General features: G+C 48.1%; 1 protein-coding gene across 1 annotated transcript in view; it reads left to right on the top strand.

The window, feature by feature from the left end:
• The first annotated feature begins 25 nt into the window (after positions 1 to 25).
• gpn1 (GPN-loop GTPase 1) overlaps positions 26 to 12,500 on the top strand; it is a 13,290-nt gene continuing 815 nt past the window's right edge. Inside the window, exons 1-14 of the mRNA XM_066675977.1 lie at positions 26 to 200; positions 1,702 to 1,795; positions 2,883 to 2,922; positions 3,021 to 3,087; positions 3,174 to 3,211; positions 3,299 to 3,377; positions 3,644 to 3,738; positions 4,554 to 4,599; positions 5,221 to 5,367; positions 6,923 to 7,005; positions 7,320 to 7,359; positions 8,922 to 9,012; positions 10,162 to 10,257; positions 11,383 to 12,500. The exon at positions 11,383 to 12,500 is cut by the window's right edge and continues 815 nt beyond it. Coding sequence (XP_066532074.1) covers positions 168 to 200; positions 1,702 to 1,795; positions 2,883 to 2,922; positions 3,021 to 3,087; positions 3,174 to 3,211; positions 3,299 to 3,377; positions 3,644 to 3,738; positions 4,554 to 4,599; positions 5,221 to 5,367; positions 6,923 to 7,005; positions 7,320 to 7,359; positions 8,922 to 9,012; positions 10,162 to 10,257; positions 11,383 to 11,474 — 1,041 coding nt within the window. The 5' untranslated portion in view covers positions 26 to 167 and the 3' untranslated portion in view covers positions 11,475 to 12,500. The remainder of the gene's footprint in view (positions 201 to 1,701; positions 1,796 to 2,882; positions 2,923 to 3,020; positions 3,088 to 3,173; positions 3,212 to 3,298; positions 3,378 to 3,643; positions 3,739 to 4,553; positions 4,600 to 5,220; positions 5,368 to 6,922; positions 7,006 to 7,319; positions 7,360 to 8,921; positions 9,013 to 10,161; positions 10,258 to 11,382) is intronic.

The following is a 12,500-nucleotide window of genomic DNA, read 5'->3' as shown; positions in this document are numbered from 1 at the left end:
CGTGGTTTGTGTTCAGCATGGCCGCGGCAGGAGAGGGAGACCTGGGAGACTCGGCTCTGAATAAACCCGAACCGGGAGAACAGGGAGGAGGAACGGCGTTCCCCGGGGCCCACACGGCGGGGGAGGGGGAGAAGGGGAGGAAGCCGGTCTGTCTGATAGTGCTGGGGATGGCGGGGTCCGGAAAAACAACGTTTGTTCAGGTGAAGAGAGTGTGCTGTGTGGAACTCTTCCGTTCCACCTTAAATGGTACAGACTTACCGCCAGCTCTGTGAGCGATTGGCTGAATTGGGTTTAAATTTCTGTTCCACCTTTAAAAGCACAGGGGACACTGAAGTTGGAATTTTACTTTAGTGTTCTGGTCCACCTTAAATAACACACACATTACCGACTTTACTTTTAACTGGAGTGGCGCAGTTGTCTGTTTATTTGGCTCCACCTTAAATGATGTGCAGTGAATGACTGAAGCTGGTGTCTTCCTTTGAGTTTTCAGTTTCACGTTAAATGTTGCAGTCGTGACTTTGTGGATAAAAAGTTGTTTATTTTTTATTTTCTTTCACTTTTATTACTGAAGAAGTCATTTTATTCCACCTTAAATGATGCAGCATCACTGAGTTACATTCTCATTTTTCATTTCCACCTTAAATGATCTAGAAGGCATTTAAAGTTGGATTCTTCCCATTTTCCACCTTAAATGGTTCTGTATTTACTTTTAATAAACGGTTGAATGCGGAATAAGGAGGAATCGACTCCAGTGAGTGCTGTATCATTTAAGGTGGCACAGACAATTAGGAAAAAACAATTCTGTGGCGTCATTAAAAGTGGATAATAAATAAATTCTAGGCCACACTTCTTCCAGGACGTCTTCAGAATTCAATAACACTGACCCTAACTGAGGCATTTAGAGGGGTGTGTGTGTGTCTCTGTATGTGTGTGTGTGTGTGTCTATGTATGTGTGTCTGTCTGTGTGTGTGTGTGTGTCTATGTATGTATGTCTGTCTGTATGTGTGTGTGTGTGTGTGTGTGTCTATGTATGTGTGTCTGTCTGTATGTGTGTGTGTGTGTGTCTCTGTATGTGTGTGTGTGTGTGTCTATGTATGTGTGTCTGTCTGTGTGTGTGTGTGTGTGTGTGTGTCTATGTATGTGTGTCTGTCTGTGTGTGTGTGTGTGTCTATGTATGTATGTCTGTCTGTATGTGTGTGTGTGTGTGTGTGTGTCTATGTATGTGTGTCTGTCTGTATGTGTGTGTGTGTGTGTCTCTGTATGTGTGTGTGTGTGTGTCTGTGTATGTGTGTCTGTCTGTGTGTGTGTGTGTGTCTATGTATGTATGTCTGTCTGTATGTGTGTGTGTGTGTGTGTCTATGTATGTGTGTCTGTCTGTATGTGTGTGTGTGTGTGTGTATGTCTATGTATGTGTGTGTGAGAGAGAGAGAGAGACTGACTGGATGAGTGTGTGATGTCCTGTGTCTAAAGCTGAGCTACTTTTAAGGTGGAATGAAATGGAACACTACGTTGTTTCTCTATGTTCAGCTTTAACCTGAGCCCAGGGAATAGAGCTGAGTTTATAATGTTTTCATTACTTCATTACGTCAGGAGCAGCTGCACATGAACCCGGTTCCCCCTGTCGAAGTCCAAAACAGAACTGGGCCGTGGAACTGTGTTCTCTGTCTTTATTAACGTTATTAAAATCTTCTGTCCTTCCAGAGACTCACAGCGTTTCTCCACTCGAGGAAGTCTCCCCCCTACGTCATTAACCTGGACCCTGCGGTGCACGAGGTCCCGTTCCCAGCCAACATCGGTAGGTCAATGGAGTTTATTTTTAACGCATAAATGACTGAGTGAGCAGTGGTTGATTGTAGAGGAGCTTGTGCACTGGAGGACGTCTGGTTCCGTTCACTGTCGCTGTAAATGTGTCACTAACGGCATTTCACACCGAACAAAGCCTCGTTTCCTTAGCGACGAGATACAGGAGTTAAGCCAAAGACTAAAGATAAAGGACGTGTTTCTCTCCACAAGGACGTGTTTCTGTCGGTCCGCACTCTCTCGCTACAAACACACGTTCCCTCCTGCAGAGAACCGCACCCGAGTCCACTAGAGCCCAACCCCAGAAGAACCAGAGCTCTCACAACAGCGTTCACACGTGACCAAACGACCCGAACTCTCAGAGCAAGCAGAACCAGGTCCGGAGGAAAGCTGAAGTGTGGAAACTCCCAGAAACACTGTGCACAGCAACGAGACTTCAGTCTGTGTGTGGAGACGGAGGGGGACTGAGGACGGTGAATACCGGTGGAGGTTTGGGTCCAGGACCGAGAAGAGGCTTGATGTTTGTGTCCCACGCGTCTTTAAGGTGATGATTGAGGCCGAGTGGGGCTTCGGTCGCAGTGTTACACATGATACGGGCAGCTGCTGGACGCCAGTGAGGGGAATGACGCAGTGAGAGACGTTTGGACGACGTGCGCTGTGTGATTTTGGAAGTCTGTCGCACTTGGTCTGAATCCTTCACTGTGAGCTTTAAACCCTCGACTCGTACGTTGCTCACACACCGCGAGGGAGACGCAGCGCCTCGGCAGGCTGTCTACACACACACACACCGTTCAGCAGAATGCAGAGTCCGGTGTCTGAAGCCCTTCCAGCTCGCTCTGCGTGTTCTGAGATGGCTCACGTGTGTGTGTGTGAGACGAGCGCGCAACACTTTTCACAAAATCCATCCAGACGTCCCACTGCTCCCTCTGAGCTCCCTCACACTGCCGTCTAACATCAGCCCGAGCTGGATCTCTGACTGATTCTGAACTTCAGTCGGCTGGACCCAGATCAGGGTTAAAACGGGTCTAACGTCGCTGTGTGTTTGAAAGTGAACGTGTTAATAATCGTGTGTTTTTCTGCAGATATCAGAGACACAGTCAACTACAAAGAAGTGATGAAGCAGTATCCTTTAACAAAGGCTCCAATAATTTATTGTTTCTCAGAGCGCTGCTAAAGATAACGTCAGTGTGTCATCGTTAATGTCTTTACCTCTGGCTCAGATACGGCTTGGGCCCAAACGGAGGGATCGTCACGTGTCTGAACTTGTTTGCCACGCGGTTTGATCAGGTAATGTGAAGAGCAGCCTGCGGGGGGCGCTGTGTCACTGTTTCTTTAGTGGATGTGCTGTTGTGTAACCGCACTGTTTCCATCAGGTCATGAAGTTCATCGAGAAAAAGCAGCACAATCATCAGTAAGTGCTTGTGTTTTTTATAGCGTTCGTGGCTCTAATGGATGACCTTTAAATTCTCAGATTTACCGTGGGTTTTTACCTTTTCAGGTTTGTTCTGATGGACACTCCTGGTCAGATAGAGGTCTTCACCTGGTCAGCGTCTGGAACCATCATCACAGAGGCTCTGGTGCGTACGGCCGGTCGTGTCCAGTTTCACACGGGACTTTACTGTGCCTTACACAAGCTTCTGCTCCGTATTATCTTTTACTGACATCTAGTGGCCTGGGTGTATCACGTCCTGCACTAAAATTATTTTAAACATGGCCCGTGAGACACGTGGGGGGCCCACTCTGTGGAGCGTAAACTGGTTCATTCAGGAACAACACTGGTACAAATAACTGTGTGTAATTAACGTGGTGTGTGTGTGTGTGTGTGTGTGTGTGTGTGTTACAGGCCTCCTCTTTCCCCTGCGTGGTGATGTATGTGATGGATACGTCCCGCAGTGTGAACCCTGTGACCTTCATGTCCAATATGCTCTACGCCTGCAGGTCTCTAAACACACCCTCCTCACACCGTCTCTTTAATAATTACTTTAATAAACTCTTCTTATAATCGCTCTACATCTGCAGGTCGCCTTATGATCGGCCACAATATTAAACCCTCTGATGTGACTGTGCGCTAACACCGGGCCTGGCCTGAGTCCTACGTTTGTCTTTGGGCTTTAATCGAAATCAAAATTAGTGTAATTAGTGATCTCTGCTGCAGCTGGAGATTTTACAGATGGAGAGTTGGTGCTGGTCGTCTGCGTTGCGTGGCGTAGAGTGACGACTCTCTCTGGACGATCAGCGCTCTGCAAGGTTTACACGCCACGGTTTAGTCCCTACTCGACTCGCTCTGAACCACGAGAGAACAGCCACTAAACAAGAACCTACACTGGGCATGTGTCTGGAGCCTGTGATCCACCGCTGGGCCGAACGCTTCCAGTAACTGTTTTAGTGGCGTTACCACGGACACAGTGCTGTGGAACGCTTACAGACCGTACAGACCCGACAGCGTTGACTAATGGCGCAGAGGACCCTCTGGTGGGTGGGATTAATGATGTAGGGGCTCTCTGATTGGTTCCACGTTTGAAATCACAGCAGTTTTCTTAGGCGCCTCCTGATCAGCACCGATGGAAACAAACTGTCACCGGGTTCACGCCCTGCAGCGGACATCCAGCTTAAATTAAAATAAAAGACCTTTGCCTGCAGATGTAAGAGGCCTTTAGACATGTCTTTGTTGTTACAAACAGTTAAATAACCCCCCCGTCTGAAGTATAAATGAGTATTGAATTGTGACTCTGCTGTGTGTTGTTCTTCTGCAGCATTCTCTACAAAACCAAGCTCCCTTTCATCGTCGTCATGAACAAGGTAAAGTTTAATCTGCCAATAACTACACAGTTTATACACACATCAGCCTCAACATTAAACCCACTGCCAGGTTAAAGGGAGTGGCACTGATGTGTTTACAGTGCCCCCTGTTGGGAGGGGAGGAGTATATCAGACAGAGAGGGACAGGGCAGTTCTTGAAGTTGATGTTGGAGCAAGTGAAATGATCAGTGAAGGGATCTGAGGGTTATAAAGTGAGTGTTATAAAGTATCAGTCAGTCTCCAGAACACTGGGTCAGTTCTGATGACTGCACACCGGGAACTCCCCAAAGTGTTCAGAAGAAGGGGTCCTGGCCCCAGTCTCACTGATGGAGGAGGGAGTGAAATGGAGTCCGTCTGGTCCATGCCCACAGAAGAGCTACTGCAGCACGCACCGCTGAAAGAGTTAACTCTGCTCTGATAGAACCGGGTCAGAACACACACCACTGAAACAGTTAACTCTGCTCTGATAGAACCGGGTCAGAACACACACCGCTGAAAAAGCCGGACCTCTTGTACACTACAGTCGGAGCCCCGGGGTCATTCAGCAGTGGTTTTATTGTTTTGGCCGGTCGGTGTAACGGTGTAAATGATCAGACTGCATTTCTCTGTCCTGTCCCTCAGACAGATATAATCGATCACAGATTTGCGGTGGAGTGGATGCAGGATTTCGAGGCGTTCCAGGACGCTCTGAACCAGGAGACGTCGTACGTCAGTAACCTCACGCGCTCCATGAGCCTCGTCCTCGACGAGTTCTACACCAACCTCAGAGTACGACTCTTTTGTTCTGTCACAGTCGAGCCTTGTGTATCTATTGTTCAGAGGTTTTAGAATAAATTAACTTATTTTCTTTATTGAAATTAATGTATCATTGCTGTCCATTTTAAAAACGTTTTTCCAGAACATTAAGAGCAGTAACAGGAAACCTTCTCAACTCTCAGTGGTGTTTTTATTGGTCATTCACCATGAGATTTACACAGTGTGAAGGACAGCAATGGAAAGGCGTCATGGAGCAAATCAGAGAAGACCAGGATTGTCTCAGAAATCGATTGTTGCATTCATTCAGTAGGGGTGGCGCCAGTCCTTCACAGGGCAACACACACACCTACGGACACTTTTGAGTCTCCAATCCATCCACCAACGTGTGTTGGTGAGCCTGGGAGTAAACCAGAGCACCCGGAGGAAACCCACGCAGACACAGGGAGAACACACCACACTCCTCACAGACAGTCACCCGGAGGAAACCCACGCAGACACAGAGAGAACACACCACACTCCTCACAGACAGTCACCCGGAGGAAACCCACGCAGACACAGAGAGAACACACCACACTCCTCACAGACAGTCACCCGGAGGAAACCCACGCAGACACAGAGAGAACACACCACACTCCTCACAGACAGTCACCCGGAGGAAACCCACGCAGACACAGGGAGAACACACCACACTCCTCACAGACAGTCACCCGGAGGAAACCCACGCAGACACAGAGAGAACACACCACACTCCTCACAGACAGTCACCCGGAGGAAACCCACACAGACACAGGGAGAACACACCACACTCCTCACAGACAGTCACCCGGAGGAAACCCACGCAGACACAGAGAGAACACACCACACTCCTCACAGACAGTCACCCGGAGGAAACCCACGCAGACACAGAGAGAACACACCACACTCCTCACAGACAGTCACCCGGAGGAAACCCACGCAGACACAGAGAGAACACACCACACTCCTCACAGACAGTCACCCGGAGGAAACCCACACAGACACAGAGAGAACACACCACACTCCTCACAGACAGTCACCCGGAGGAAACCCACGCAGACACAGGGAGAACACACCACACTCCTCACAGACAGTCACCCGGAGGAAACCCACGCAGACACAGGGAGAACACACCACACTCCTCACAGACAGTCACCCGGAGGAAACCCACGCAGACACAGAGAGAACACACCACACTCCTCACAGACAGTCACCCGGAGGAAACCCACGCAGACACAGGGAGAACACACCACACTCCTCACAGACAGTCACCCGGAGGAAACCCACGCAGACACAGGGAAAACAGATCTGAGTGTGGCAATTGATTTCTGAGACATTCCTGGACTTTTGACTCACCCTGTGTTTATTATATTAAACATTATGAATAAATAATCTAATATATTTATTATAATTGTCTAATTTACATAAAGTACACTTACTATCAAACTTGTTAATAATGTTAGTAAATAACAATGAATTATTAAGATATATTTGAATGTAAGTTTAGTATAATGTTTTCTGTGTGTGTGTGTGTGTGTGTGTGTGTGTGTAGGTTGTAGGTGTATCCGCGGTAACAGGTTCAGGTTTGGACGAGTTGTTTGTTCAAGTCTCTGAAGCTGCGAAAGAATATGAAACGTGAGTCTTTACAGAGGCCTCTCTGAGCCCCAGCCTCTAACACTGTGTGACCAAAGGTTTGTGGACACCACCTCCTGGTAACGTTTGGCCACATGGACACTGCAGAGGTCAGGCCCTGACGCTGGGGGTTAGTTCTGCCCCAAAGAGTCAGTGCTTCTCTGTGAACGTTAGCCTTTTAAAGTCGTTTTAAATGGTGTCTACAAGCCTTTGGATGTAGAGCATCGTCTGGAACTAAAGTTATTAACAGATAAATATATAATGAAAGCTGTGTCTGTTTTGCGTGGGTTGAGTTTTGATTTCTCTGTTTTATTCAGAGAATATCGCCCTGAATACGAGCGTCTGCACAAAGAGCTGGTGAGTAATGAGCTGTGGGCAGGAGTCGCAGCGTCCATCACATCCTCCCTCTCTCTTAAAGGCCAGGCTTTTATGAATTCAGTAATTAATGATTAGCACGGCTGCAGATGAAGATTATTTTTAACCACTGACCTATCGACCAAAACATTACCAGCCCACGTTCACTGAAGTGTGATCGCTACAGAGCAGGACTTAACCTTAGCATCAGTGCAGCCTTTACATCAGTGTTACACCCTCAGACATTACACACTGCACTTCTGGAGGACCACCCAGGGACGTCTACAGCTCCCTGTTTAGAGCAGAGGGCTGAGGGCTGGAAGGTCGTAGGAAAACTGGGGGCAGTGGGAGTGAAGAACAGCACTGTCCTCCTCCTCAGTCCACTGCTGACGGGCCCTTGAGCAAGGCACCAAACCCACACCTGCTCCCTGTGTGTGTGCGTGTGTGTGTGTGTGTGTGTGTGTGTGTGTGAGTGTGTTCACAGCCCCTAGTGCACCTGTGTGTGTGTGTGTGAGTGAGTGTGTTCACAGCCCCTAGTGCACCTGTGTGTGTGTGTGTGTGTGTGTGTGAGTGTGTTCACAGCCCCTAGTGCACCTGTGTGTGTGTGTGTGTGTGTGTGTTCACAGCCCCTAGTGCACCTGTGTGTGTGTGTGTGTGTGTGAGTGTGTTCACAGCCCCTAGTGCACCTGTGTGTGTGTGTGTGTGTGTTCACAGCCCCTAGTGCACCTGTGTGTGTGTGTGTGTGTGTTCACAGCCCCTAGTGCACCTGTGTGTGTGTGTGTGTTCACAGCCCCTAGTGCACCTGTGTGTGTGTGTGTGTTCACAGCCCCTAGAGTGTGTGAGTGTGTTCACAGCCCCTAGTGCACCTGTGTGTGTGTGTGTGTGTGTTCACAGCCCCTAGTGCACTTGTGTGTGTGTGTTCACAGCCCCTAGTGTGTGTGTGTGTGTGTGTGTGTGTGTGTTCACAGCCCCTAGTGTGTGTGTGTGTGTGTGTTCACAGCCCCTAGTGCACCTGTGTGTGTGTGTGTGTGTGTGTTCACAGCCCCTAGAGTGTGTGTGTGTGAGTGTGTTCACAGCCCCTAGAGTGTGTGTGTGTGAGTGTGTTCACAGCCCCTAGTGTGTGTGTGTGTGAGAGTGTGCATGTGTGTAGAGAGCGAGAGAGAGAGAGTGTTCACAGCCCCTAGTGCACCTGTGTGTGTGTGTGTTCACAGCCCTTAGTGAGAGTGTGTTCACAGCCCCTAGTGCACCTGTGTGTGTGTGTGTGGGTGGGTGGGTGTGGGTGTGTGTGTGTGTGTGTGTTCAGAGCCCCTAGAGTGTGTGTGTGTGTGTGTTCACATCCCCTAGTGCACGTGTGTGTGTGTGTGTGTTCACAGCCCCTAGTGCACGTGTGTGTGTGTGTTCACAGCCCCTAGTGTGTGTGTGAGAGTGTGTTCACAGCAGCCCCTAGTGCGTGTGCGTGTGTGTGTGTGTGTGTGTAGAGAGAGAGAGAGAGAGTGTTCACAGCCCCTAGTGCATCAGTGTGTGTGTGTGTGTTGTTTGATAAGAGTTTTAATGTTGTGTTTAAGGCCGAGGCTCAGACGAAGAAACAGCAGGAACAGCTGGAGCGTCTCCGTAAAGACATGGGCGAGGTCTCCATGGAAACAGCAGTGGAACCAGGTACAGATGGACACACACTCGGACACACACTCAGACCCATCGCTCTGGTATTAATTGGCCTCTTCTGTGTAAATGAGGTGAAGATGAATAGGGTCCTGTTTTTCTTAAAGGACTCTTTCACAAACCCCTCAGCTCTGAGCCCTGAGTGGAGGCTGTTCCCTGGAGTCGGCAGAAAAAGGGCTGCTGCTCATCGTATTCGGCGAATAAATGAATTGAGAGCGTTGAACCTGATCGATTAAAATCGGCCTGAAGATTAATTTCTTATGTTTGAGTCCTTCTCCTAAATAATTAATTTACCACCGTTTTAAAAAAAGACTACAGTTACACAGGTTTATAAATGGTTTAAAATACCTGTTTATTACACGGTCGTAAACACCTTAAAGGTAGTAATCCTTTGTAACAGAGTGCGACAGTGACCTCTCTTTTCAGGATAAAGAATAAGCTCAGACCTGAGGAAGTGAATTTAGTCGTTTCACACGTTAAAGTCCACCCCACGATGTCATTGATGTGGAAAAAGACTTTATAAAAACTTATTAATAAATATGTGCTGGAGCTGACGGGGTTAATGTCGACTGACGGAGGAGACACGGTGAGGTCAGTATTCGGCGAGAGCTGAGGCTGAACAATTCATTCAATATCAATGTATACATCGCAATATAAAATGTGTGAATGACAGTGATGTGATTTTTCAACAAAACACTGCTCGCTGCTGCCCCCTAAAGGCATCATTAAAACACACCACAACTTATTTATTTCTCATAAAACAGTCCCTATAATGACCCCTAGTGGTCTGGGTGCCCACAGTGTGTGGGGAGACCCACTCTATGGATCATAAACGGCTTTGTTTTGCTTCTTAAAGCAGTGTTGTGTACGGTTGGGTGTTTTTGCCCCGTGGGCTCCCCCTACAGCTGCAGAGTGTAATTCACTTTTACAGCACTATCCTTCAATCAAGGGAGAGGGTGATGAGGGGTAGTTTCTTAACCTCATCAATCTGATAGAGTGTGTAGTTTCTGCAGTGCTGAGCCCGGAGCAGCAGTGACAGTCTCTGCCTAATGTTGCTTTAATTTGTCGAAGTGATTCTAAAAAGTAGTAAATCCTCGGGCTGTTTTTGATCATTGCTTCTGTACGTTTTGTGGTGTTTCTGTGCAGAGGTTTCGGACGCGGGCCCCAGTGACCTCATCTTTACTCGCGGGAATCTCGAAGAAGAGGAAGAAGACAGTGACACGGATGACATCGATCACCACGGTAACACTCCGCACATCGGCACTGGGGGGGGGTCATTGATCATGATTGACCTTAGGCTCATGTAGCGCTGCTCCAGAGCGTCTCGTTTCAGTGGAACAGTACAGAGGGGTGTCTACAAACTTTTGGCCATATAGAGCACTAAAAGAAAGAGTGTGTATAAGTGCTCTATGTGGTCAAACGTCTACCCACACACACACACACACTCTATTAGTGATCAAATGTTTATAATCAGTGAGCAGTGATTGTTTATTAAAACTGCAGAAGTGTGTTCTCTGTAAAAGAGCTGTTTGAACAGAGGCGTCCAAACACTTTTGCCCACGGCTGTATCTGCTGCTGCGGGGGGGGGGGGGGGGGGGGGGGGCAGGAGGAGGCGGAGGGAGGTGGGTGGAGGCAGGAGGAGGTGGGAGCAGCAGGTTATTGGAGGCAGTGGTGAAAGACTGAGGAGTTTATTAAAGTGGAGTTCAGTAAAAACACAGTGAATGGAGAGCAGTCTGTTAGTGTGTGGGCAGCTTACTTTATTTATTTATTAATTTTTCTTCTGTTACTGCCCACACTCATCTCTGAGAGCAGAGAAAATACCATTCAGAAAATCAGCTCCTCGAGGCCTCAAACATTCCGCTGTAACCACGAAGGTTTATTTAATATTTACCGTTTATTTACTGTGTATTCTTCGTTAAACTGGTCAAACAAGGCCTTTCTCTGTGATGAGGAATTTAAAGGGGAGGCCTCTAATGGTTTGTCAGTAATTATCAATAACGACTAGAACTCAGTAAACGTTTCAAACACAGTAACACAGCTCTGTACACGTCTGTCATTAGCGTCCAATCAGCAGCTCACATCAGGACACGGCTCTGGGCTTTACATAAAATGTGGGCGTGTCCTGGATTTATCAGAGGCTACCACATCGCTGCTGATGCCCTCGGCCGGTGTAGAGAGCCGACTGACTGTGAAACCGAGCTGTTTATTACGTTGTTGTTGCACGGTGTAGAGCTGTTGTCTGTGGGGAATCACACACTTAAAGGAGCTCACTCCTGCAGCGCATGCAACACTACGCCCTGTGGTTAAAGGTGCGGCGTACGGTATCTTTCTGGCCCCTGTTAACATTCACTGCTTCTCTCTCCACAGTGACGGAGGAGAGTAAGGAGTCCACAGCGTTCAGGAACTTTCTGTCTGAGAGGAAGACATTGGTGCAGATGAGAAACAAGAAATCACAGTGAGCAGCTCGGGAGGAAGTCCAGGCTACACCTTAAACCCTGGCCTCGGAACTCTGGGCTCTCTGCAGTTACCTGAGGTCTGTGGGGCTTTGGACGAAAGAGCTGGGGTCGTTCCACAAAGCAGGTTTTATCCGTCAGCTAGAGAACTTAAAGGTGCAATCAGTCACTTTCACCACCAAAGACTAGTGTACAATATTTATGAACCAGTTTATGCACCACAGAGCGGGTCCTCCACATGGGGGCGGCCATGTTTACAGTAGGTTGAATAGAGAAAACAGGACATTTGTATCTTTTATATCAGCCCTTTTCTTATTGGACAGAAATCAGTTTGAGGTTTAAAGCAACACTAGGTAGTATTTTTTTTAACATGAATTTACATCTTCCAAATCATTGTGATGCCCCTCTGAGCTGTAACGGGGAGAACCGAGCCTTTGTCATTGTTACTCCAGGCTCTGCGCTGCAGAAACGGCACTATGTAACTGTGGGAGGAGGTAGTTAACTGCCCCCCACATTCACGCCCACTCCTGGATTTTTGGACAGTGCCCTAAAATAAAATTAAACTCTACGACTGTAGGGGGAGCCCAAGAGCAAAAAAAAAAACGCTCTTATCTGTTTTAAAAGACTTTAGTTTTAAAGTTAGTTTCTCCTCTGATTCTTCTTACTGCCCCCTAGTGGCCGGAATGTGTCAGAGATCCTGTACTAAACCTTTATATTTGAGTGGGGACCCGCTCTGTGGTGCATTTCGGTTCTTCGTCTCCTGAGGGTTACAGACGTAACGTCGTTAATGAATGTCACATTTAAGAACCTTGTTCACCCCCTGGTGGTGAAGTGGTGCTCTAAAATTAAACGAGAAACCCATCAGAGGGAAGAGACGCTCCAGTCTGGAGATGACGACGGCGGAGGATCAGAGCTGGGATTTGGGGGGATTTGCCGGAGAGGAAGCGGAGGCTCGGCTCTGTTCTGGTCACGACACGTCTCCCGAGGACATTCTTCAGGACTCTTCCGTGTCTCTCTCACGTCTCCTCACGC

The sequence above is a fragment of the Hoplias malabaricus genome, chromosome 1, assembly GCF_029633855.1.
Source record: "Hoplias malabaricus isolate fHopMal1 chromosome 1, fHopMal1.hap1, whole genome shotgun sequence".
Lineage (NCBI taxonomy): Eukaryota > Metazoa > Chordata > Actinopteri > Characiformes > Erythrinidae > Hoplias > Hoplias malabaricus.
The sequence above is the reverse complement of the archived record's forward strand: the minus strand, read 5'-3'. Positions and strand labels throughout refer to the sequence as shown.